The sequence below is a fragment of the Equus przewalskii genome, chromosome 20, assembly GCF_037783145.1.
Source record: "Equus przewalskii isolate Varuska chromosome 20, EquPr2, whole genome shotgun sequence".
Taxonomy (NCBI): Eukaryota; Metazoa; Chordata; class Mammalia; order Perissodactyla; family Equidae; genus Equus; species Equus przewalskii.
Genome location: NC_091850.1, coordinates 25111188 through 25139016, shown reverse-complemented (window position 1 = coordinate 25139016; position 27829 = coordinate 25111188). Strand labels below are relative to the sequence as shown.

The 27829-nt window shown below is 37.9% G+C and overlaps 1 protein-coding gene across 2 annotated transcripts in view; it reads left to right on the top strand.

Annotated features, from left to right (window-relative positions):
* The first annotated feature begins 1253 nt into the window (after window positions 1-1253).
* C7 (complement C7) overlaps window positions 1254-27829 on the top strand; it is a 49368-nt gene continuing 22792 nt past the window's right edge. The window contains exons 1-10 of one of the 2 annotated variants that reach the window (XM_008526435.2): window positions 1256-1500; window positions 6485-6553; window positions 6873-6928; window positions 8713-8788; window positions 11894-12035; window positions 14817-14964; window positions 16008-16146; window positions 23086-23256; window positions 24532-24775; window positions 25715-25825. In XM_008526435.2, the coding sequence (XP_008524657.2) occupies window positions 1495-1500; window positions 6485-6553; window positions 6873-6928; window positions 8713-8788; window positions 11894-12035; window positions 14817-14964; window positions 16008-16146; window positions 23086-23256; window positions 24532-24775; window positions 25715-25825 (1162 nt within the window). In that variant the 5' untranslated portion in view covers window positions 1256-1494. Of the gene's footprint in view, window positions 1501-6484; window positions 6554-6872; window positions 6929-8712; window positions 8789-11893; window positions 12036-14816; window positions 14965-16007; window positions 16147-23085; window positions 23257-24531; window positions 24776-25714; window positions 25826-27829 lie in introns of both variants that reach the window. The other variant, XM_008526442.2, reaches the window with a different exon arrangement.

The following is a 27829-nucleotide window of genomic DNA, read 5'->3' as shown; positions in this document are numbered from 1 at the left end:
TAGTGATGCCTTTAAATATGTTTGCAAAAAATGATGTTCTTAATAGTCTGATCAAAAAATGGGCAGAAGATATGAACAGACGTTTCTCCAAAGGAGATATGTAGATGGCCAATAGGTGCATGAAAAGATGCTCAACATCACTGATCATCAGGGATATGCAAATCAAATCTAAACTGAGATACCACATTACACCCATCAGAATGGCTATAACAACTAAGACAAAAAATAACAAATGTTGGAGAGCTTGTGGAGAAAAGGGAACCCTCATACACTGCTGGTGGGAATGCAAACTGGTGCAGCCACTATGGAAAACACTATGGAGATTCCTCAAAAAGTGAAAAATAGAACTACCGTACAATCCAGCTATCACACTACTGGGTATCTAGCCAAAGAACTTGAAAACAGCAATTCAAAGAGACTTATGCACCCCTATGTTCATTGCAGCATTATTCACAATAGCCAAGATGTGGAAGCAACCTAAGTGCCCATCAATTGATGATTGGATAAAAACAATATGGCATATATATATACAATGGAATACTACTCAGCCATAAAAAATGACAAAATCATCCCATTTGCAACAACATAGATGGAACTTAAGGGTATTATGTTAAACAAAATAAGCCAGAGAGAGAAAGACAAACACTGTATGACTTCACACATATGTGGAAGACAAATAAACACGGGGAAAATGAGAACTATTTAGTGGTTACCAGGGGGAAGGAGGGTGGGAGGTGGGCACAAAGGGTGCAGAGGCACATATATAGGCTGAGTGACAAATAATAATGTACAACTGAAATTTCACAATGTTGTAAACTGTCATAACCTCAACAAAAAAATGATGCTCTTTTTGATCCTTCTGCAGAAGTCAAGCATGAAGAGATAGATATTATAGTGTGTTAGGCTATATATATTTTTTGGGGGGAGGGGTGGGGAGAAATTCCACTCCAGAATGTTTCATTTACATTTTGAGTGACAGAACTGCATTTAGATCTTTTCTCCCGCAAAGTGTTTAATCTCAGTCTGGTGTACAACATCCTTTAAGAGAATATGACAATAGCTGCTTAGTTCAGTAGACTGAAACAGGAAGGAGGCTTACCCCTGGCCTTACAGAGTGTTATTTGGTTGAAAATCACTTAAACATGGCACTGACAATATTTGCTCCTTTTCTTGATTTACTGATGTTTTCTCAGAACTACACTTCCAAACAGCCCCAGCTGGCTGAATCTAAGGCCTGTGTAAATTGATAAGATGCATCTGGCTTCAAGACACAGACTGAGTACAGGCGCAGACTCTTCCGTGTTGCCGGAGAATCTGATTGGGGTAGGAGCTGAGTTTCAGAACCACTTGCTGTATATATCGGTGCCAAATTAACCCCCAGCAGGGAGAGACAGGGAGGGAGCAGACTGCTGGGTTCTTCCTGATGGTGAAATTCATGGGGGACACAAACTGGAGATTTTCTTCCTCTCTTCTGTCCTGAGTGTTTTCCCAAACATGAAGGTAAGATAACAATTTAATTACTTTTGTAAACTAAGCTTTCTCAACAGGGAAAGAGACTTAACTGAAAGAACTCAAATAAGGAAAACACGTGGGAAAGAAAGAAAGAGAAAGATCTAAGGGTGACTTTTAAAAAATCCTTACTTAATGTATTTAACAGTTCAGCCAGGGTGAATTCCTTTTTTTTGTCTTGCAGTTAAAATATTGGTTCAGAAGTCTGGGAATCAGAGAGTGGAGACAATGTTTATGAAAGCCCTGAGAAAACCGTTAAGAAGTACAATAGTACTATTGTTATTTCTTAGGGAAAAACTTCCTCCAGTGGATTTTGTTTGATTTGGAGCCATGCAATGAGCCCCTGGTGATTTGACTTATCTAAGAGTTTTATGGAAAAGTGAATTTAGACACTTGGAACTTCAGAACTTAGAATCCTGGATGAAAGCGTCAGGATTGTGACAGTAGAAGATACAGATAAAAGGAATGAAATTGAATGTTTACCAAACACACATGTTGGTCGCATGCAAAATGGCTAAATGTTTAAAAAAAGTACTATTCAACCAAAGATATGGCCAAAGGCAGAAATAACTATCATAGACTAGACTTCTAGTATGCAAAAAATAAAATGAAATTGCTACTACAATTTTATTACTGCAAATTTTGGCATTTAAACTTTAAAAATTTTGTATTATAAGACTGGAACAGTAATTTCTGAGCCCTGTCAACTGCTCGATTGCTTTTGTGGTCACTGTGCCATCCATTTGCAATACTGAATCTATGCTCATTTTCTAATGGGGTTGGAGCAGGAGCCATATACAGGTCCTGAATAACTCATGCGTGAAATTACATGGCATTAAATAATTAAAAATTAAACACAAATTACAAAGTTAATTTGTTTAATGTTATGATGTTAGAATATCAACTAACCCTACAAAGTTAGGATTATAATCTAATCTAATCTCTATTACTCTGTCTTGTATTTTTATTTAGAACTTTAGAAAATTTGTTAGCTCAAAAAGAATATGGTGCTTTTCCTAATCATCTAATTAACATTCTTTCTTCTAATATTTGTATTAATCATCAATGAATTTCCCTATTTATTTTATGAGACATCTTAATAATTGTTTTGTGCTTAAAAATATGTTCACAATCATTGATTATTATGGTATTTTTCTTTTGTGATAATAAATATACTTTTCTCTGTCTATTGGCTGATACAATATCAACAAATAAAGAAATTATTTTCCTGCAAGTTGCATGCAGAGTTCTCACCTATATTTGAAGCAGATAGTCACACTTTTACAGTAAACCTGAAGGGCATGCTTTTGTGATACATTTCAGAGAAGGAAAACTTGGGCTATGAAGACACAGCCACAAATGACTGCCAGGTCTGGCCTTTTAAGGGGGAGTATTCTTTTGTCTCCTTCCCCCATTATTCATATGAACTAAATTCAGAGAGGTAGTCCCAGAATCCCCTTGGTTCTCTTGGTATCCTTTGCATAGGATTCAGTGTGGAAGGGGCTTCTCTCTGAGCTGGCTGTGGCCTAGCCTTTTATTCTCCCCTCCCTGTGAGATGAACCTGGGATTTGCCAACGTAAGGCATCATTCCCATGGGCTGGGATGTGGTCAGGCACAGGGATGTCCTAGCTCAAGTCCTCTCTGCTTCCTCACCACACCTAGAGCTGATCTGATGTTATCAGCTGTCTTCTACCAGTTGTACTGTGTTGTTGTTTGAGCCTTTAAAAAAATGTTCTTTTCCAGATTCAGATGCTACCTTATTGGCAAATATAAATTCAAAAAGAAGAAAATATCTATTATTTTTCCACCCAGAGATAACTGTTGTTAATATTTTAATCTATTTCTTTTCAGATTTTTAAATGAATATGTACAAAATATATTTCACTAAATTGTTATCAAATTGGATCTGGGTCTTTTTACTCTTTATATCATATGGATATGTTCTTTGGACAATCTATAACATGCTTCTGACGGCTATGAAACGCTCAATCATGTTATTGTGCCGTTTAGCATTTCTTTATTATTAGAAGTGTTGCAAATTGATGTTTATTTCTAATAAAAATGTAAGTAAGCTGATTTTAAAATCTTCCTTATTCATCTGGAGAATGCCCTATGTTCTAAATTTTTGATCAAGATATTAATTAGGACATGATGAATTAGATTTGATTTTTCCATACTATGTTTTGGAATTTAGGTATGTGGAATCCAGGGTATACTACAGAAATTAATACTTTGTTTTTTACCCTAAAAGGGCTCATGGTTAAGTAGACAGACACAAATGACCAAACTTGGAGAAACTGGAAGCATAGAGATAATGTTTGTAGCTGGAACACATTAGAGGAAGGAGGTAGAACTCATGCTCATTTGGTGATAAGAAAGAAGAGAAGAGAATTCTGGGGGATGTAGTTCCAGGTTAGCTACATTACACAGGACAAAGGTTGCATATCCTTTCAACTAAACAATTCTTTCATAGAGTCACCTTAGATGTATATCTATCTCTGTCATTAATGTGACTGTTTATTGATGTGGGATTGTTCTATCATGTCCGTTTGATGAGATACTCTTTGCAAAGGCAAGGAATGATAACTGCTTCCTTTCTAGGTCCTCGGCTAGCACATATTCAAGAAATTCTTTTGGTTAATAGATTCAGCTTGTGTAACTCATGAACAGACCTGACCTTGTACTATGTGTATCTTCATGGGTTACAATAAGGAGGATGTATGTGAGGAAGGAGCTGGCAAAGGCACTCCTGGTGAAGAAAAGTATATTCCCTAAAACTTGGTTGGCAGTCTTTTAAAACACATGTAATAGAATGTTAAAAATGGATTTTTCCTCATGCTTGTTTTGACTGAGGGTCAAAGGCCAAGAACAGTAAGTGGTCAGTACCCCCATGTTTTAAAGTGAGATGTTGGACATTCAATGCAGTATTACAAGAAGAGTAGCCCTAAACCTGTCTGGTGACCCTTTGGCCATCCCATTCCCCAAGAGTATGCAAGATCATATCTTTTGGAGTATGAGGGATATGGAGAATGATACCTGACCCACGTTTGAGGCATTCTAAAGGCACAGGCTGGTGACTGGCCTGCCTTTAATGGAGGAAATCAACACAGCATTATTGGTTACATCCTTGGCATTCAGAATTTGACAGGCCAAGGATGTGTGCAGGTATCCTATGGACCAGAAGTGGACCTTTGGAAAGGAGCCAGACTTGGGTTGTCAGAGGCTCTGCGTGAGACACTGCCTGCAGGATGAAGCAACCCTAACAGATAGCATCAGTATGGAAAGGACTCCCAGGAAGCAGGCACTGGTGAGAGGCACGAGTGATGAACAAAGAGATGAATCATTTGTGCCAGAGAACAGTGGCTGTAGATCCCAGAGGGGATACCCTAGGAGCCACAGAAACACTGTGAGAGAAAAAGAATTGACATTCAAACATACAGTACACCCTGATTTACCATCACCAGACTAGCTGGATCAGTCAAACAATATACTTTTTGGCTTTTGTCCATCTCACTCATCCCTCTCTGACTTTGAAGAAGACAGAGGCAGCTTGGGGAGGTGAGGAAGAGATGCAGAAGAGCACAGTGAGGATTTTGAAGTGGACCCCATCCCTCCCCTATTATAAACATCTGGGAACTGAGAGTCGGAGAGAAATTTAAAATTGGATGATAAATCGAAATTTGACTATTAGATTGTTTCAAAAAATTTTTTTTTTTTTGAGGAAGATTAGCCCTGAGCTAACATCTGCTGTCAATCCTCCTCTTTTTGCTGAGGAAGACTGGCCTTGAGCTAACATCCATGCCCATCTTCCTCTACTTTATACGTGGGACGCCTACCACAGCATGTCCTGTCAAGCGGTGCCATGTCTGCACCCGGATCCTAACCAGTGAACCCCAGGCTGCTGAAGTGGAATGTGCGCGCTTAACCACTGTGCCACCAGGCCGGCCCCCAAAATTTTTATTTTCTGAAAATGTGACTGTTAATGCCTGTGAGTAACTAGTAAAGCTATGAGATAGGATTTCCCAGGGGCAAGAGAAACAAGTTGACATAGCACAGAGTAAAGACATGCTGTTGAAAAAGAAAAAAAACACGAAGTTTATAATTTAAAAAAAAAAAACCTTTAAAAGGTATTGCTTTACAGTATGTGCTTCACATATTTGTTGAAAAGTCAGAAAAGCATTCATGGCATCCCCCAGCATTTTTCACTCATTTCCAGGATGCTCATAGCTGTGGGTACCTCTCTGCCCTTTTGGTTAAAGTAATCAGAATAATAGAGTAAAAGATTTTAAGAACTGTAAAAAGCAGAAGGAGGCAACTAGGATTTTACAACTGAAAGAAAGATACCTAATAAGAGGATGGGTGATCTAGAATGGCTAGTAGAAGAGTCTGGAAAAAAAGTTGGGAAGCCACTCCACAGCTACATTGAGACAAAAGAGGTTTGGGCTGGTCAGGGGGAAGAGAAAGAATACTGACCTGTTAAAATGTAGGGTGAGATGATTTTAAGGACTTTTACACTGGGCTATGAATCGAATGCATTTGTTATCTTAGAGAGTCTCTACGAAAGATTTGAATTGTATTCCCCCACTTCAGTTGTCAAAGTAGAAAAATACATAAAAGTAAAAATAAAAGAAATCATGTATAATTTCACAGCCAGAAATGAACTATTATCCTTTGTTATATTTCTTTCTAGATTTGTTTTCAGTGCATGTTTGATTTTTCAAACAAAATGTAACCACATTTTATGTACAATTTTGTAACCTGTCAGATCCTCAGTTTTTAGGCTGGTGCTATCATGTAGCGATGATTATCAAAGGCCTCAGAGGTGTTTTAAAACTGAGGAGCCACCCACAGAACTAAGGAGTACAGGAGCTTCACCACCCCCGCGGCGAGGGATGTGCTTCACCTTTCGATTCTTCATTTATGAAGCTTATTTCCCTTTTAACTCCTCAGCCCTTGGCTCTGCTCTTTCTTGCAGGCTTTCTCCCCTCGGGATGTCCTCATGGGCGCTGAAGTTAGAGGAGACAGTGGAGAAAGGAATTTAAAGGTGATGGGACTCTAAGAAATGCTTGGAACCATTTAACTCTAGAGAACATTTTCAATTTGTTAGTCCATGACATCGCCCGCCCCTAGTTGTCTTTACAGAAATGAATAGTAGAAGGTGAGCTCAGCAGAATTATAATAAACCTTTATTTAAAATGGAAACTTAAAAGACAAACAGAGTCATCGAACATTCTCCATGGTTCTTCACTGTTTATCTTCCCAACTCACAAATCTTGATTGGTACCAATGTATTCAGTTTCAACTCATTAAAGAAATGCAGACTAAAATCATGTTTTATTGGGGTTTTTTTTTTTTTCACCCAGGCAATAAGTTTACTCATCTTGGTGGGATTTATAGGAGAGTTCCAAGTCTTTTCAAGGTAAGAATTGTTTGGATTGTGTGTGGAAATAATTAAAAATTACTTTTTTATTCTTAGGACATTCTTTATTGTGGCCTGAATTTTACATTGCAGCCTGAGCATACTTATCCCTTCAACACTTTATCTTTCCATGCTTTGAGAAAAGGCAATGATAGCAAAAGCTTATTTTATTTTTAATCTTATTTTATTCCCTGTAAGGAAGAAATGTGAAGACTAAAAATACCTCAAGGGTTTCTGCCTGTCCCAGCACCATGGTTTTACCTGTAATTCAGAGAATTGCAGACAGCCTACACATCTTAGAGCAGAATTTGATCTTTAAATGCAGCCATCGCAAAATATTCTTTGGATTTTAAAGGTTGAGAGCTTTTTAAGAAAATAGTTTTATTGGCTCTTGAGACCTGGAACAAAGCCAGCATCATCTGCCCATGGCCTTGTTTTGCTTTCCATGTCAGTTTGATGGGATGGGACCAGGTCAGTTCACTTTATCCGGCTATCAGAACATGTGTCAGGAGCTCTGCTGGTGACGATGAGGTACAAAGAGCACCAAGACAGCACTGAGAGTCCAGGGGTGATTCCGGTCTCGAAACAGCTGATTTCAATACAAATGTGCTAAGGGTTCTGGGAGAGGCTTGCACAGTGTGCTGTGGGAGCACAGAGGGGATGAGGCCAAGTGAGCTTCCCTACCTAAGCCTCGGTGTTTGGGGAAGACCTCTGCCTGTCCCTGGTTCACAAAATAGAAAAACAGCAAGTTTAGATTGTGTATGGGTCAAAGATGCTAAGGCATTTGGATCATTGGTGCCATGTCGAGGCTACAGGTTAGCAAGGTTGGCTCCATAAAAGCACCTGAGGCACACACTATGGAAGCAGACTCCTCACTTACAGAGTCACCTGACAGGCTTAAGATAAGCACGAATCACCTTGACTCAAGAAGTCTCGGAGGCTAGGAAGGTACTGCAAATCCAGAAACCAGGAGTCTTCAATCCTTTCTCCCTTGTAAAACGTGCTTGTAGGCTGGGCTCCCTTAATCTCATAGGACTAAGCCATGTGACCTCCTCGACACAGCCGGAGTGAAGCATTGTATGAGAGCCAACTATCTATTCTCCACATGTGTTTTATTTGAGTGGACTTGTTCAGGCTCAAATTGGCCCTGCTTGGGTGTGTGCTTGAGAAGTAGCCTAAATGAACAGGGGGAACATTTAAAAATAAACTCCTGTCCATTTAGCCTCTGGTAATTTTTAGTGCCTGCTTCTCATAGGGTTTTTTAGAGCTTCTTGTTTCCCTGTTAAGAGTTTCTGTATAACTCTTCAATTCATCATTTGAATCCTTTCAAGGGTCACAATATCTACCTCTTATATGTTCTTACTTATCTTCCCAACTCTGAGCACTCCTTTATTTATATTTCCATAACACATTATACTGTATACATTTCTGTTTTGAAATCTACCAAATTAGATATATTGTGTTATGGATTGTGATTGTATTATGGAATTATGATTATTTGTTTACACACCTGTGTCTTTGTCCTCCCCTCTATCAATGGTTGGTGACCTATCTCTTTTATTATGTTTACAACTCTAGTGTCTAAACAGTGCCTGCTACGTTATAGATGTTTAATAAACATTAATTTCTAAAAAATGTGGGTCTCTTCCATATATATTTGTATATATTTTGGATACCATTGGTACTTCTTAGGAAAAAATTGTGAAGCAAGTTTTTACAACTTTTGACTATTCTTTGTGTCTTCTCTCTCTCATTTTTCCACCTGCTCTATGACAATTTGACAGTGCCTCCTCTCCAGTCAATTGCCAGTGGGCTTCCTATGGCCCTTGGTCAGAATGCAGTGGTTGTACCAAGACTCAGGTAGGACCATTCAAAAACTTTGTTTACGATTTAGTTACAGAAGCAGCTTAGGTAGGGACAAAATGGCATTAACTTTTGAATGTTATTTTTTATGTTTCTCAAAAATAAAATTAGTAATTTTGAATGGAGAAAAGTATGACTTGTTTAATAATTAATATTGTAATAAAGTAATTTTTGCATTCTCATTTTTCTTGCAGGACTTTTCTGAATCTTATGTTGAGCCTAGAAATATACATAGGATAAAAGTTAAAAGCAACTCACTAATTCTTTAACTATTAGAGAAACAAGAATAGCATGAAATGACGTTCATAGATAATTCAAGATCTGTTTCATATTTACTGAGTTCAACTTCTTTTCTTATTTGAAACAAACAATAACAAGTAGCAAAATGGCTGCTTTGTTCTACCTAGCAAATAGTGAATGACAAAGAAAAGTCAAACATTTGCAAAGTTTTAAAGTTTACTTCTTGAATAATACAAACAAAATATGAGATTGATCTGGATTTTCTAGAGTACTTCTAAAACGTGTCTGCTTTTTTCCTTATTACAAATTTGTTCATTGGAGAAAACATAGAAAAGTATAAATAAAGAAAACACTACTTATAATTCCACCATTTAGAAGAAACCAGTATAACAGCATTTTGGTATTTATTCTTTCAATTTATTTTCTGTGTGTTTGTGATTTTTTAAAAATAGAATTATTTGACCATAGTTTTGTATTCTACTATTTTAACCTAACATTATACTATCAGCATGAATTTTAATAGCTATATTATGTTCCCTTATATGGATATGCCAGTCTTGTTTATCTGCCTTGCTATTGTTTGAGATTTAGGTTATTTACACTCTTTGTTATTATACATAAAACTTTAATGAACATTTTTGTACATAGATATCTGTCTTCTTTTCTGATAATTTTCTTAGGATAAATTCCAAAAATATAATGTTTGTTTTAAAGGTTCTGAACAGCTGAGTTGTTCAATATTTTTGTATTCATATATAATTGAAATAGGACATTATATTAGTTTCAGGTGTACAACATGATTCCATATTTATAAAATATTTTTTCACTTAGGATAAAAATGTGTATTTAAAAATCATTTTTTAATTATTACAATAACAGAACCATATTACAGAAGGTAATTTTTGTTTTGAAGCATCATCATTTTCATCAAGCATTTATTGAGAACCTACATGAATGGTGTTTACAAAACAAGTGACAAACGCAGAATTTGGTTTCTGGCAAATATAATAGATGATAACTCTTATTACAGGCACACAGCTACATGAATAACAAGGCAAAAGTCAAACAAACACTAAACCACAGAAAACAATTTTTTTTTACTGAGGAAGATTAGTGCCGAGCTAATCTCTTTTTGTTTGAGGAAGATTGTCACTGAGCTAACATCTGTGCCAATCTTCCTCTATTTTGTATGTGGGTCACCACCTTAGCATGGCTACGGAGTGGTATATATCTGTGCCTGGGATCCAGACCCGCAAACCCAGGTTGCCAAAGCAGAGTGCATCAAACTTAACCATTATGTCACAGGCTGGCCCCCAGAAAACATTTTTTATTAATTGAAAGAAGTTAAGAAAGAGTAATGAATAGAAGTAGATAGAAGGTATTTTTCCTATCAGTAATTTTTTTCTTTGAGTGAAGGTCATCATGCAATGAGTACATCCCTAGATTATAAAAGCAAAATTTTCATCCAGAAAGAGACAAGTGAAAATGAAAAAGCAGTCATAAGATCAGAATTTGACAGGTGAGAATGAGACCACTGAGAGCAGGCAGCCATCAAGGTCATCCTGGCATATGGAGAAGGACAACATTATTTATACCAAAAACACAATCTGTGCTTTAGAACTTCAGAAAAGGACAAATTAACAAGCCACATATGAGAGATGTTTTCATGAATTAAATATGGAAACTAAGAACTTATCAAGAAACTGCACTAAGTTTCATTTCCTAATCATATTCCTCCATGGCTCCTCGGCTGAGACACAATGAATGGTGCCGGAACCAGGCCCGGGCTGATGCAGAACTGCTCAGAGTTCAGATTTCATTACTGTGACCCCTTGTCCCAAGGAATCCCCACTTCTAACCTAGTTTAGGATGGATGAATAGATTCAACATTGGTTTGTATATCTAGTCTACCCTGTTAGTCTTTGTTCAAGGTTTAAATTCTCTGGAGTCTCAGATTTCATTCATTTTTTATTAATGGGGAAGAGATGAGTGCAGGAAGAGGTTTAAAGATGCTCCTTTGGTTGCCATTGGGGAGAAAAGGATTTTGTAAATCTTTCTTTTTGCTTAAATATTAGATACATGTCTTTATATTGATTAAGTGAATTTTAGGACGAATTAGTTGTTTTTCATTTAGCTTGATGATTTCCTCAATTCTCCTGTATTCCCCCCTCCCCCCCGCCCGAGAAGTTAGCCTTTGACATATTTCCCATTTCAGAGCTCAAGGATTTAGATTGTCTAGTGAAATTCCATTGTAGATGTCCCTTCACCTGGGTAGCTGTACCTAGGCTTCTGTTTTGTGAATTTGACTTCCGTGTTAGCATATTTCTCTCTCTCAGGATTGTTTTGCCTTGCCTTGCCTTGCCTTCCTGAAGAAGGCTTACCATCCAGCACTCAAATCATTTTCTAAAGGTTTCCCTAATTCCACTTCCTCTCAAACACCCCCTCGCCCCCCAGTACCCTTCCCTCCCTCCGGCAAAATTCATTTTGACTTTTCTAATTGGCTCTTGATACACAGCTTTGGCAAAAATACTCATCATTTTATATTGTAACTTATTTGCATATTTGCCAGCTAACTCTGTCAAATTCCTTTCTTAAAGATTCACTAAATTTTTTTTTTTTTTTGCGCCCAACACTGAGAATAAATATATGGGTGGGAGTGCTCTGTAAATAATAAGTCAAGTGTTACTGGACTCAAGGACAAGCGGGTCTGTGGGTTTATTGATTTTGGAGGTTTTACTTCTGTAGGACACGAGGACAATTTCCTGAACATTGTTTCTCCAACTGTATTAATTTCTCTCAGATTTCATTTCTCAGGTAAAGGAAGCTGGAGCTATGACAAAGCACTGCTTGTTTTGTGTTTAGACTCGCAGGCGGTCCATTGCTGTTTATGGGCAGTATGCGGGCCATCCTTGTGTAGGAAGCGCTTTTGAGACGCAATCGTGTGAACCTACCCGAGGATGTCCAACGGAAGAGGGATGTGGAGAGCGTTTCAGGTGTTTCTCAGGTATTTATTTTCCGCAGCCTTGGCGTGCAGAGCTTGCATTCAAATGCTATTTGGTTCACTTGCTCAGTATGTATTTGTTGAATTTTACTGAATTTATACTGGCCTAAAAATTAATTTTCCCTAAATATCAGTAGGATTTTTCTTGGCATATTAATCACACACTCAGCTATCATTCTTTCAAATGCAAGGGGAGGCATCTGGTAATAAAGTTGGGGATACTCTTTGCCTCTCTGAGAAGAGATATGACTGTGGACAGACCCAAACAGTTCTTGATGTTGCATTTTTGGTGAAGATGTAGAGTAAGTCTGCTATGTACACTGAGATTGGGCAAAAACGACTTTACTGTCCAAAGTATTATTATGTTTATAAGAAAGGCAAGTCTAATTAGCTAGCCAAGGAGCAATACAGGTCACCCCATGCATGCGGTGATTGAAGCATAGTTTTGGCCCTGAGTCTTATTTGACCTATTGTCTACGTTGCAATTGTACAGTCAGATTAATTCAACCACCTTTAGCAAACATTTATTATTCTTATTATGTTCCAGATATTGTGATGAAGGTTGTGAATACAGAAATGAAACACATACCCTCTTCTCTCAAAAATAATAAAGTTTTACGGGTAAAATAATACATAAATGATGCCTGTGTTAGAAGTCGTCCCTGGGGTTAGCCCAGTAGTGCAGCGGTTAAGTGTGCACATTCCGCTTCGGCGGCCCCGGGGTTTGGCGGTTCGCATCCCGGGTGTGGACACGGCACTGCTTGGCAAGCCATGCTGTGGTGGGCGTCCCACATATAAAGGGGAGGAAGATGGGAGTGGATGTTAGCTCAGGGCCAGTCTTCCTCAACAAAAAGAGGAGGATTGACAGCAGATGTTAGCTCAGGGCTGGTCCTCCTCAGAAAAAAAAAAAAAAAGTAGTCCTCAAAAATACCTGTCAAATTCGTATTTTACTTTCAAAACCCAAATCGGATGACACCTCCTTTGGGAAGCCTTCCCTAAACCCCCAAGTGATAGAGCTAATTCACAAATCACTTCTCTGTCTTCCCTACGTACATTGTACCGCTGTAAATGCCAACAGGGGTCTTCTGCTTGCCGCGACACAAGCCAACAGTCAAGGGGCAAGATGGTAGGAGGGAAACAGTCTTTTTACCACAGCTTTTCAGCAAGGGGGAGGACGGTGGACTAGTGTCCTAAAGAACCATCCTAAAACTACAAGATTTTGAAGCCGTTCTACAGGACAAACTCGCTGAAGGGAGTGGTCTCGGAATGTTGACCAAATGGTGTTATAGTCCTTGAGACTACAGGGGATCGCTTTCTCGTCACTGGTGACAGATACCAGCAGAGAGATTTTCCCCAAAGGTCGTAATAACCCTGGAAAAGCTCAAAGAACAAAGTTATTGCCTTATTGGAATGGGGAGGTCTATGTATAAGCCAAGGCTACAAAATTAGCAGAGCCTGCATATTTCTCACAAGCAGATGTGTACTTCTCTAAGCTACGTGCAAGCTAAAGCATCGATAACAAGGAAAAGGGGGTGTCTTGTGGGTCAGGGTCATTTATAGTCCTAACACGGTTCCCCTCTATAAGATGGCTCCCCTTACGCTAACCTGTTAACCATTGGCTGTGTTTATCTTAGCTATTTAGGTGGTGTTAACACCACCTGCAATCTGGAGTAGTTGTTGGCCAGGATGTCTCTCTTGGTAGACTGTGAATTCCTTGAAGATACGGATTATATTTCTTTCATTTTGCATTTGGAGTGCCTGGTACATAGTAGACTCAACAAATGTTTGTTGCATTAGATTGAGAGCATAGTGAGGTGCATGCTGTACTATCAGGACAGTGTGTGCGATGCATACTCTGAGGACACAGGAGAAGGACATGCATTGTAGCCTGTGGGGTAGGGAGGATTTCTGAGAGGAGATGATGTTTAATTTAATTCTTGAAGGACAAGTAAGTGATAGGAAGAGAAAACCCTTCTAGCCTGAGAGAACTGTAAGTGCAAGGTCAGTGGAGATGACAGCAAGCCTGACCTTTTATTTATGCAAGTGATCCAGTATGACTAGGGCGTAGGAAGCTGGTAGGGAGATTGGCTAGAGATGATACTGGGGAGGCACACAGGGGCTAGATCATCTGGTACCCTCCAGTGCTTCCTTGGTACCCTGGGCTTATGTCTATCATAACAATTATGTTGCTGAGTTATAATGATCTATGTCTTCATAGTCTTTCCTATTAGATTGTAAAGTATATGAAAAGCCCAACAAATACCTATTTATTCACATTTGTACCCCAACACCTGGAGGAGTGTCTTGCACAGGGTAGGTGCTAAAGAAATGTTTGGTTTTAATCTTTTGACCCAGTTCCCAGGCTCTCAAAGCTTATATATCTAAATCATCAAGAAAAGCAGGACTTTGGCATGTTGGTCAATGATTATAAAAAAGAAATAGAAAACTGAAGGGCAGGAGGTCGATCTAGCTTTCCAGTGGTTGATATTGTATGAATGTGGGGGATTCAGACAAACTGTGTGATGATTGTGAGTGAGAGCCTGGAATTTGAATTCAGATTCTATTTTCACTTTTGTGTCCAGCTGAGGTCAGAATCAGTTTTGTGTGTTGCAAAATGAGGACCAAAATAATCACCAGTCTTTCCCTTGACACTGAGGATTTATCTCAAATTCATGTTAGATTATAAGTGCAATGTTGGTGGTTGGGGACAAAACCTTTTTAATCCCAGGTAGTGCCTCCCTTCTTCCCTCTTTCATTTTTTGTGGGGGCTTTTGTTGCGTACAGGTCAGTGCATCAGCAAATCTTTGGTTTGCAATGGGGATTCTGACTGCGAAGAAGATAGCGCTGATGAAGACAGATGCGAGGACTCAGAAAGCAGACCTTCCTGTGACCTTGATAAACCTCCTCCCAACATAGAACTTACCGGAAATGGGTAAGGTGCCGGGCAGCCTTCGGTAGGTTGTAGTTTTTCATTTTGTTTTGCTTTATTTTATGGTTTGATAAGTCTAATGACAAATCACCTAATAGCCAAGCCTTTGGCCCAGAGCTCTTTGCCACATCCTGAAACATATTTTTAATTCATGCCTGTGTACTTATAATGATATGTGGTAAAACGTAGAGTGGTCAATTGTCCCTGGGCTGTCCAGCTTTTAGCACTGAAAGTCCTGTATCCAGGGAAGCCCCTCAGACCTGGGAAAACCCGGATAGTCGGTCACCCTACGGGAAGGAAGGAGAGAACTGATTCCATGATTTCAGTGATGTGTGGATACTCAAGAAGATGAAGAGAAAGCAGAATGAGAGCAGGGAAGGAAGACAGCCAGCAGTGGGTTGGGATACTCAGGCTGAGAAGCAATTGCCTAAACTAGCTGGGAATTTTCACTTCTAAGGGAAGTTGGGACAATTTTGTGTTTGCTTTTTCACAAAGAGTCCAGAGGAACTTTCAAGGGTCAGACTCAAATGAAAGTTTCAAGGCTTTAAAAGAACGTATTTTAGAGTGATCATTAGATGTGATTTTTCTGTAATATTTTAAAATTCATTAGCAGAGAAATGGTAAAATTATTCTAAAGAGTATACCATTCAGCATACTAAGAGGCAATTAGTTGAAAGTCATTGTGGAGTGCTCTCTCTCAAGAGTAATCTTAATTGTATTGGTTTTATCTATAGATTCAATTCAAAACCAGCTGTTGCCATAGATACAAAAGAGCTGTGTTTCCCAAACATATTCTTAGGCTGAAAGGATGTTGGATTTTCCCAGCTATTGGTTTTAGCTATCATACCAAGCAGGGGAAGGTGGATAATGTGTAGTATGAATTAGGATGCTGTTCTCTTTACCTCAGTTCTCTCAAGGAGATGCTTAATGGTAAAGTATTTCAAGAATTTCTAGAGTTCTCTAATGACTCCGTTTTCAGCAAGTGCTATTTCTGGTTTTTAAGTGCCTTTTCTTCTGTCTTCCATTCTTTTTTTTTTTTTAAACAGCTACAATGCACTCACTGGCCAGTTTAAGAACAGAGTCATCAACACTAAAAGTTTTGGTGGTCAATGCAGAAAGGTGTTTAGTGGGGATAGAAAAGATTTCTACAGATTGAGTGGAAATATCCTCTCCTATACATTCCAGGTACTTAATTACGTTGATTTAACTTATTTCCAATCTGTGAATTGTTGCCAGAGAACTGTTGCCAGTTATTTACGTGATATTGATTTTTTGGTGTTTATTGAGAATTTACTTGTGGTCTAATATGTAGTCAAATCTTATAAATGTTTTATATGGGCTTACAGGGCAATGATACTTTTAATTTGTGTCATTTAAGGTGAAATATCCTTTTGCCTCATTTTCAACTCTGTGCTCCAAGTGGGCCTGGGACCTTATGGTCTGTCCCTGTATGGGTGCTAAAACTCAAGGCCCTGGCCATGACTGGTTGTGATGATCTCCTTACCACTGACCCAGTGTCACTTCACTTAAAAATGCGTTTATTTTTAAATTGTGAAATATTTCATATCTACAAATGAGAGTGAATAACATATACATGCAGTTTAAAGAAAACTAATAAACCAAATACCCATGTATGCCCACCACCCACCTTAAGAAACAGAACATTGTCAGGGTCTTAAAAGCTTCCCATTTACCCCGCTCTGCTCACATCCCCCTCATCCCCACTCCCTGCGCAACCACTATCTTATATTTTGTTTTAATCATTTTCTTGTTTTTCTGTGTATGTTTATCCCATATGTCTTTGTCCCTAAATCAAAAATTTGTGATTTAGTTTTGACTGTTTTTGGCCATTTACATAAATAAATCTTATAGTATATATTCTTTCATGACTTGCTTTTTTACTCAAAATTATGATTTTGAAATTTATACCTGCTGATGTAGGTGGCATTTTTATTACTGTTACCAATTTTTCTTACAAAAATGCCTTGAACATTCCTGTGCATGAGTTTCCATGCAAATGAGCTAGAGTTTCTCTAGGACACACACCCGGAATCAAATTGCTGCCTTGTATATGTGACACTTTACTAGGTAAAGTTTCCGAAACGGATGTATCAATTTATACCCCCACTAGCTGTGTGGAAGAGTGGTCTGTGCTCCACATACTTGCCAACATCTGTATTGCCTGACTTTTTAATTTTGCTTATGGTCTCAGGATCTCCTCTGTCCCCAGGATTCTGTTTCTCGAACGCTGTTTCTGTCATACATGCTTAAACTCATCCTGTTCCTTGATTTCAACTCCAAATCTATGCATACAAAAATGTTATGGCTTTGGGGGACATTCTTGAAGATTTGGAGGGACTATAGAGGAGAGATTTCCTGTTGCAGTAGTGCAAAAACATTCAACAAAAACAGTTGGCATCCTCCATCTTAAAACGTCCATCCTTCCACAACCTCAACAAAATGAAGTTTCTGGTCTCATCTTGTTTTAGCCTCTTTCTTGCTGTCTTTTCCAAGATCTCCTTTCTCACTCCCTTACCCCCTTCTTCCCAGAACTTCCCAAAATTTCTGATTCAGTGCTCCTTATCTATTACTCCAAAATTTGTAAACCCAAACTGTTAGGATGTTCAGACGGAAGGGCCTTTTGCTTACCCAAATTAACCTTCTCCAGAAAGCAGAGGGTTTTTTTTGTTTTTAAGTAATTTTATTTGGATTATAATGGTTTATAGCATTATGTAATTTCGGGTGTACATTATTGTTTATCACTTCCTGAATATACTTCATTGTGCTCACCCCCAATAGTCTAATTTTTACCCATCACCATACACATGTGCCCCTTTGTCCCTTTTGCCCACCCCCAGCCCCCTGCCCCTCTGGTAACCACTAATCTGTTCTCTTTATCCATGTATTTGTTATCTTCCACATATGAGGGAAGTCATGCGGTATTTGTCTTTCTCTGTCTGGCTTATTTCACTTAACATCACACCCTCCAGGTCCATCCGTGTTGTTGCAAATGGGACCATTTTGTCTTTTGTTTTTTTTACGGCTGAGTAGTATTCTATTGTATATATATATATACCACATCTTCTTTATTCATTCACAAAAATTAACTCAATATGGATTTAAAATTTGGATGTAAGACCTGAACCATAAAACTCCCAGAAGAAAATATAGACAGTACTCTCTTTGACATTGGTCTTAGCAATGTCTTTTTGAATACCATGTCTACTCCGGCAAGGGAAACAAAAGAAAAAGTTAACAAATGGGACTACATCAGACTAAAAATCTTCTGCGAAGCAAAGGAAACCATGAACAAAACAGAAAGACAACCCACCAACTGGGAGAACATATTTGCAAATCATTTATCAGACAAGGGGTTGATCTTCAAAATATATAAAGAACTCATACAACTCCAGAAAGCAGTTTTGATTATGAACAGCAAATTCCATCTTCCAATTTACAATGGAATAAGTTACATTTAAGAGTTATCAAATCTTGAAAATGGAAAGTGAACCTGATCTGAAAAATGATCATAGCTGCCAATTTTTGAATATCTACTGTGGCATCTGAGTCATTTTAGGCAATTTTTATATGATTAATCCTCACAATATGTGTGGAAGGTAAGCAATATTTTCCTATATTTATATATGTAGAAATCGAGGCTTACAGGACTTCAGCTAATTTGTTCCGAGTCACCAAATTAATGAGTAGCAGAACTTGGATCCAGTTTGTCAGATTTCACAGCCCTTTATTTTTCTACTGTATTTCACTCTCCCAGCGTATGGTATTTCATTGCTGTTCAACTCTAAATTCTACATAGCGAGTAATGTGAATTGTAATTTAACTTTTGTCCAGAAGGGAGAATGTGAAATAGGCATTTGCACAGAATTCGTTTTCTGCTTCTATTCCTAGGAGGATATATCGATAATTCTTTCATAATTATAAGGGGAGTTTTATAATATGTATTTGGGTCAAATTTAGAAAGTTACAGAGCAGAGAAAATAATAAGGAAGAGAATTTCTGACATAGTTGGAAGGTAGACATGCTGGAAGTCTGCAGCTTCTGAAAAAGAGGAATAGTTTAATAACAGCATAATCCTGACATTCGTTTTCCTCAGCATGGCGTGGTTTGTGGATTGACATCTGAAATGCCTTTCCAGTCACTAAATTTGAAAGTGTTTGTCAGAAAGAGAGGGAAATTATAGCCTGTTATTGAGTGAAGAATAGAGATGTCTTGAAGATCCAGCCTGAGGGAAGTGAGGTGGAAGCAATAGGCAGAGAGTCAATCACTGAGGTGCTAAACCCAGGTGCGGCTGTGGAGGCTGTGAATGTCCTTCACAGTTCAAATAGATTGATCTGCGGCCACTGGGATTCAGATATCTACGAGGTGGAAGGTGACTTGGACCATAAATATTAGTAAATAAACATAAAACAGAATCAGTCAATCTCTCTTACAGTCTCTGGGTTATCAGCATGGTAGTTTATCCAGGGCAAACCTGGTTTCTTACTGAGTAAACCACTTACTTTGATGCCACGTGCATTCTCTGTTTCCTCATATTTTTCATACCACAAGGAAACCTTTGAAACAAACACATTTCTGCAACATGGTTTCTTTGGGAAGGTGTCCCTTTGTTTAGTTCAGCCTGGGAGACAGCTGAAGACTGTCGGGTTTATTCTCAGCATGTAATGAGTTGCAAATGAGAGTGAGTAAAGATTAAGATGGAACAATTAACAACTTCCTGGATCCTCCTGTATTTGGTCTTGAATGTACTTGACTTTATTGTTTGAAGATCCTATATGCCTGTCAAATAAATAACAAAAACGTATTCTAAAGGCAATTTTAACTAACGCTTAATGATCTGATCCTCTGCTCCCTCTGTTGGTATCAGTCTAGATATCTGAGATTTCTAAATCTACCTTGTTAACCAAGAACAATTTGAATGATGTTAAAAATAGCTCACATATAATAAAAACCTTTTATATGCAAAGCACTATTTCAAGTGCTTTACATGGATATTTTTTCTTTATAATAACCCAAGAAGGTGTCATCTCTATTGTTACAGATGAGGAAACTGAGGCAAAGAAATGCTGAATAACTTACCCACGATCATAGAGGAAGTAGATGACAAACCTGGGATCTGGACCCTAGAAGTGTGAGTCTAGAGCCCTTGCAGTGGACTAGACTTTGGTGGGGTTAGAATATGTATAGGTATTGATAGGAATGAGCCAATGGAGAAAGAAAAATTGAAGCTGTAGAAGAGGGAATAATCAATCAAGTTAATAAATCCTTTGAAGAGGCGAGAGGGAATGCCATACAGAGAAGAGACAGAGAAATTAACCCTAGATAGGGAGGAGGGACACTTGTGGAGGAAAGGAAGAGAAGAAATGTTAAGAAGGTTGTAGATTAATTAGCCAGAAGTTTAAGAGGACTCTGTGATAGGAGGAGTGTTGGTAAGGAAAGAGGTTGAGTCATCTTCTGAGGGTGAAGGAAGTGGTTGTAAGATTGGGGAATTGAAGTAGGGGTATAAGTTTTGAAATTGATACTATAGAGAATGGGAGAGAGTGAGAATTGGCTAGAGAAATACAGGATTGCTAGAATATATTGAAGGTTCCACTGAGGTTGGAAATCAAGAATGGATTTATAGTGGCACCAATCTATAGTTGTGTGAGTTTTGCATAGTAGCACTAAGCAGCCTGGCTGTAAGCATTGAACCAGGGTTGGGTTTTTTCCGGGCAAATTTGATGGTGGGACATATCTAGGCAAGGAAGTTAAGTTCACTGGCAAGAAAATGGTTGAAGTCATGGACCACAAAGCCTAATTGCAACAGGAGGGGCGTAAAAAAATGAAGGTGCTGATAGGGAGAGTGATGGGAAAATAAATTGTCTTATTTTGTCTCTCCAAAGTTGAATACTCAATATGGCAATGATAGAATGAGAGTCAAAAGAGTAAGAGAAGGCAGAGTGTAGTATGTTTGAATTTGTGATTTCGGAGGATCAGTGTGGAGGAATTTAAGGTCTAAGCTGGAAGAAAGAAGGTATGAAAACAATTTAAGATCATACTACTTTGAAAAAGATGATTCTTGCAGCTATGTGTAGGGTAGATGGAGTGAGGAGATGCTGAACTAAAGCAGCTAAGAGGCTTATTTGCATAAATCATAAATCAAGTATTTGAATTGTGGATCTGAAAACGAGGGAAAATAGGCCTTTTTTTCTTTTTGCATTGAAAAGGAGGTAGATAATCTCTCTTTCTGAAGAGACATAAAAACTTAAATTCTGTGTCTATCCAAAACCAAACAGGACTGAGACACTGTCTAATGATTGTAGAAATCTCTAATCGCAATTTTAATAATATTCTCTTTGTAGTCAATAATAATACATATATTCTCCATTTCATCTTGAGGCTGAATTTTTGCATTTGACTTTTAAACAAAATAATTTCATAATACAATGAAAATAATGCTCTAATAAAAGATATGGGGGCCGGTCCCGTGGCCTAGTGGTTAAGTTCGCGTGCTGCGCTTGGGCGGCCCAGGGTTTCGCTGGTTCGGATCCTGGGCGTGGACATGGCACCACTCATTAAGCCACCGTGAGGCGGCGTCCCACGTGCCACAACTAGAAGGACCCACAATTAAAATATACAACTATATACTGGGGGGGATTTGGGGAGAGAAAAAGCAGGAAAAAAAATATATGATAAAATCTATCTTATTTTCTGATGTATTTTTAGCATGCATGCCTAGTTTTTAACATGGGTAGTGATAAAAGTAGCATAATATTTTTTGGCATTTTGCTGAATTTCTTTATAGTCTTTTTTTGACTGGGCATATACTTGCAAGGTTGTAGTTAACAGAATTATTACGTTTATACCTGCTTTCTCATTTAACATTCATATTTTGTCTTCATAAAAATCATTTAAGATGGCTGCATAACATTCTGTCACTTTCTTTCCTTTCAGTTTTGTTTTTAAAGTGTATTATATTCATCATTTCAACTTTTTCTGTGCTTATTTATACTTTGATCTCAAATGCAGATATGAATGGATATATAATAACACAAATGCTTGTGAAAGGAGAGTTACTGATTTGAGCATTTATACAGAGCAGACACTGTGAGAGGGCATCGTATTGCATGTTTTGTTTAATTCTCATGGTGATTGACATTTTTAACAAATTACTTTCCTATGACTTTTAAAACTCTAGAGATTTTTACTTAAAGATTCAGATTTATCTCTTTTCTTGAAAAATCAGACAATCTGTCAATGCTAGAACCTGTAATTACATATGGCGACTATCTGATGGATTCGAGTGTTGGGTGTCCCTTAGACAGGGTGTGTCCTCACCTCTTCATCACCTTCCCTTCCTCTAGATGCTTCTGACATTTATATTACTTGCCAGCACACTGTAGACATTTCATTTTGACACTTGATCTGGAGAACATAAAGGATATATAAATGATTGTCTTCTCTATGAATGTTGGAGCTGTAAGTTCTCAGTTAGCCACATATGACTATCACATATGACATATGATACATATGACTATCCTGTTGTCTGTTTCAAAATTCTTTTGGGGTGGCGTTTTCCTCTACCATCCAGCATAGGGAAAAAAATTCCAATTTTAGCATTTGTTCAAGTCAAACAGAATTAGGAAGTTAAATCTACTACTGGATCACAAGGAACAATCCAAAACAAAGTCCAAAAGATCTCATTGCTTCATATCACCTATTTGCATCTCAATTCCCCTCTATTGGATAAAAAGTCAAAAGCCAAATGCTTTGTAGTTCTCTGTTAGTGTAGCTTTGTTAATTTGCTCACTTCTGGACTAAATTTTGAAATTAAAGGAAAATAAAAGATGTTTGTACACAAATGGATTTTGTGAATCTCTTGGGATTGCCATTATTGATACCATGCCTCCTGCTTAACAAAAAGTAATTATAGGAGGAACTCTATTCTTTGTACTCGTACAGCCCTGGTCTTAATGAGAGTCCCAGTTTTGTGTCAATGAAGAGCTTTGTCTTTTGGAGGAGATTGTATGAATAAAGTATCTGTGTTAAAGGATCTGTGAAAAAAGGTTCTTGGTTATATCCAAGGCCTTAACCTGGTCACAACAAAACTTTTCATGTTCTTTATAGGTGAAAATAGATAATGATTTTAATTATGAATTTTACAACAGTAGCTGGTCTTATGTAAAACATACATCGACAGAACGTACATCATCTAGCAGGAGGAGATTCTTTTTTAGCTCTTCATCATCTTCTTCACACAGTTATACTTCACATAAAGATGAAATCCATAACAAAAAGGTTAGTATGAAATATTAGTTAACTTTTTCATATTTTACTGGTTTAAGTATTTCTAACATTAACAGAAGTGTATTTACCAAAAGGATCAGCTTTCATTTTTTAAGGCAATAGTATCTTCTTCAAAAAGAAAATAGAAAATGTTTCTTTAAAAGGTATGATCTTGTCTTATGAATTCTCTTGATAATATGTTTATTTATACTTTTTATCATCTCATTAAAGTATTTGTTCTTACTTGAAAATCTTAAATAAAAAATATTACTTTCAAATCTTCTAGTTAAAACTATCCTAGGTTTCTAGTTCATGATTATTGATGCTATTTTATAGTATTTTACAGTATTATTTTTAGTATCCAATTTATGTGCTTCCTAAACACTAATACCAGAGTCTTTTTTAGAAGGTGAGTGAAACTAAAAGATTTTAAAACTTTATTATTTTTGAGATACCAAAATTTTCTTCCGAGGAAGCTACAAGACTTGTTTTCAGATACTTTGTTGTTTTCAGATACTGAAACTCTCATCTTGGGCAACCTGAACAGTTGCGATGGATTGTACTATTTGATATACACTTACTGCTGATGAATTTTTCTGGTTGATCATCAGTCACAATCTGCCTATTTTTCTCATTCTTAAAGTCAGTAACTTGATTAATAAATCACACAAAGGAGGTATAAAGGAATATTGATTTTATCTGTTTTATGACTAAGAAGCTGACCGTGGAAATACGAGCTGTGAAGACATTTATTATCTCCATATTATACTGTTTACATAAGTGAAGATTTGTTGTAAGGTAGATCTGTCTTGAACATTATTAAAAGATACTTAGGAAATATTTAAAAGACCTCATTATAAAGTGGCTTACCGTGGAAACGCCCCCGTATGGGAGATAAATTATATGGTCACCCTAACTATAGGTTATCATCAAGATGTGGACCCTAGGCACACATTATTTTATATACTTATTTGTGAGATTATTTACCAGTTAATGAAGTTGATTCTCTTTTTCTAGTTGAGGAGGGTGTAACGACTTGGTCGTATGGTTTTAAAAGTCATGTATAAAAGAAATTACCCTGACATCACTCAGATATTATTCCTATTGGGATTCCAAAAATTCCTGTGATTACTTTAAGTGGGTGGGCCCATTATGCATCAAAAATAAAAATTTGTATAGTCTGCATTGATTGGAGGTGACCGTTTATAGACATATTGGACAGAAAACCATTTCCATTGCCTTTTTATCTTCAATCTAAAACTCTTTTACTCTTTCTTCTTCCTATAGAGTTATCAATTATTGGTTATTCAGAACACTGTTGAAGTGGCTCAGTTTATCAATAACAATCCGGAATTTTTACAACTTGCTGAGCCATTCTGGAAGGAACTCTCCTACCTTCCCTCTCTGTATGATTACAGTGCCTACAGAAGATTAATCGACCGGTATGGGACACATTATCTGCAGTCTGGGTCCTTAGGAGGAGAATACAAAGTTCTATTTTATGTGGACTCAGAAAAAATGAAACAAAGCGGTAGAGTATTAAAAACATTATTGTATAAAAGCATTGTGGGGATTTTAATGGGGGAAATACATATAGTTAACTTAAACTTTAGAGCTTCAAAGTATGACAAACAGAGATGAAATTGCAAAGGAATCCAAAATTGCGAGAATCCATTCAACTCAAAATCTTGCAGTCTTTAAAAAAAGCCAGCCTACTCTTTTGGATAGTACCCTGACACGTGAGTTAAGCCATTATTATTATTGGCTATCTCCAGAGGGTGTTCACTGGATTTTTTAGAATACTTTTTAACCTTTCCCATTTCTCAGATTAAATAATATCCCTTGAGGAAAACTAACGCGGAATTTACTGATATTGCAGAAGTCAAAATGTTTTAAAGAAGTATTTTATTCACCTCTGTTTGTTACCACTCACATTGCTTTAAAAAAATCTGCTCTGGATACACAAGTTTGCTTACTACCTAATACTTGCAACAATAGCTTACATTTATTGGATTCCTTCCTCACAACAGGTGTGTTACACGTGTTAGCAATGATCCTCACTACTACCCAGTGAGATGACCACTATAATTCCTCTTCTGCATCCTGAGAAATGGAGACTCGGTGCTATGATAAGACTCATCCAAGAGGATATAGATTATAAGGAGGTCTAACTAGCTCCAGAGTCAGCTGAGCTTTTTCCTTATGCTATGTTGCTGCAAAATTGCCTGATTTTTGTTGGAATCTATTATCTATGTACCTACTATTTTGTTTAATAACAAAAATCAAATATCCCTTTTTATGACCCTTGATCCTTCTAGAACGCTTGAAAATGTACATATTACATCACTCTTGATTGGATGGCCACAGTGGTAGGAAACAACCTTTCATCCCCACCCTCACACCTGGTTGCATCTCAAAGGAGGTCTTCAATAAATGTGGAAATTAAGCACCTTTTAAATTTTTTCCCTAGGTATTAGTTCAGCAGATGAGATGGAATGTACTTCGTCAGATGTCAATCTTATTTTTAAATCATCAAAACACAAATGCCAGGCACTGAAAGAGGCCTTAAAATCAGCTGCAGGTAAATGAGAAGTTACAAGCTTGACCTCCATCCCTCTCTCTTGTGGTTAATTCTTGGTCTCCAAGGGCCTTTGAAATGTCAGCAGGTGTTTTATTTTATGTTTTTCGTATATTTCTTTATTTTTGCCTCTGAACTCTCTTTCCTATGTCATGGCAGTGAGGCATCATGCAGAGTGGAAAGTTTAGTGGGTATCTCCTGTGTATGTAAATACGTCCTCAGTGTACACCACCTTTCTCCCTTATGATGATGGTTGGCAAATAAGTCTAGGAAAATGACATCAGCAGAAGGTTCAGTTCCACTCTGTGACATGGCTGCTCAGTGCAGTTAAAGTTTTTGGTGCACACTGGTGGTGGTAGTGTTGGTGGTAGTGGTGGTGGTAGAGAGGGTGGGGAAGGTAGCATGTTAGTCTTTGAGTGATTGAAGAAAGAATTGGAAGGGTAAGCGGATTTAGACTGTATCTGAGATCCCACGTGAAGGTGTTTGGATTTCATCCTGATGACAAGGGTGCCATTAAAGGATTTAATACAGGGAGTGATTAAATGAAAGATTACAAAAGTAAAGTTGTAGAGAAAGAAGAGGGACTGTGAAGGAATAATCTAATAGGATAAAAACCAGAAAAGATCAGAAATATGGGAAGTAAAGGAGAAGCATTTCTCTCAGCGAGGAACTGGGAATTCTTGGGATATTGGTGGATGGCTGCAAGAAGGAGGGAGACAGAATAGTAAAAGCAGGTTTATTTACTCGTTCACTTACTTTATTCATCAACTATTTATGGAGCCTGCGGTATGTCCCAGGAATTGTTCGAGGTCTTGGGGATATAGCAGTGAATATGTCAGACAAAGTGCCTGTCTTCATGGAGCAGATACGACAAAGGAGGAGGATGAGCTTTTGAACAAAATGGAAAAAGGATGATCTGGAAACAGAAGTGGAAGCGGGAGCTTTGGGAACATACTGACATCAGTTATCAGTGGGGCTGGCAATTGGAAGCTGCTCCCCAGTTTTATTTTATTTTGTATTTAACAAACACGTAGCACTTACTATGTGCCAAGCACAACGTTAAGTGATTTACAAAAGTTAACCAATGTACTCCTCTTATGTAAAAGTTAAGTATTATTCATACTATCATTTTACAGACAGGAACACTGAGGGACAGAAAGCTTGCCCAAGATCACAGTTGATAAGCATCAGACAAGCGCTTCGAATACATGAAATCTGGCTTCACAATGTAGGCTCTTCTCTCTTGCACGAGGCTGATTGTCTAGGGGTAAAGCGCTAGTGGGAGCAGAGAGCTCACTGGCATGTGATAGGCTGGCTAGAGGCTAAAAAATAAACATAAAAACTGATTTCTTAGAATCTGCAGTTCTTAAACAGGTGTGCCAGTTAAGGCAGTGATTTTTTTGTTTTGTTTTCCTCAGTAAGATTCACTGCGTGCTAACATCTGTTGCCAATCTTCCTCCTTTTTTGCTGGAGGAAGACTAGCCCTGAGCTAACCTGAGCAAAGATCCATACCAATATTCCCCTATTTTGTATGTGGGTTACTGCCCCAGCGTGGCTGACAAGTGTTGTAGGTCTGTGTCTGGGACCCAAACCTGAGAACCCAGCCTGCCAAAGCAGAGGGTGCTGAACTTTAACCACTATGCCATGGGGTTGGCCCCAAGGCAGTGATTCTTAAACTTTAGTATGCACAAGGATTAGCTGGGGAAGCCTGTTAAAATGCTGGTTCCAAGGCTCATTCTCTCAGCTATTCTCTTGTAGGTCTCAGAAATCTGCAGTCACACCAGGTGATTCTGATTCAGGCAGTTCAGGGGCTGAACTCTGTGATACACTGCGTTAAAAGGGTGACTACTTGGATATTAAAAACACAGGAACTCCCAGCTATAAAATAAACAAGACATGGGCATATAATGCATGGGGACTATAGTTAATAATACCGTATTGTATATTTGAAATTTTCTAAGAGAGTAGACCTTAAAAGTTTTCATCACAGGGCCGGCCCCGTGGCCG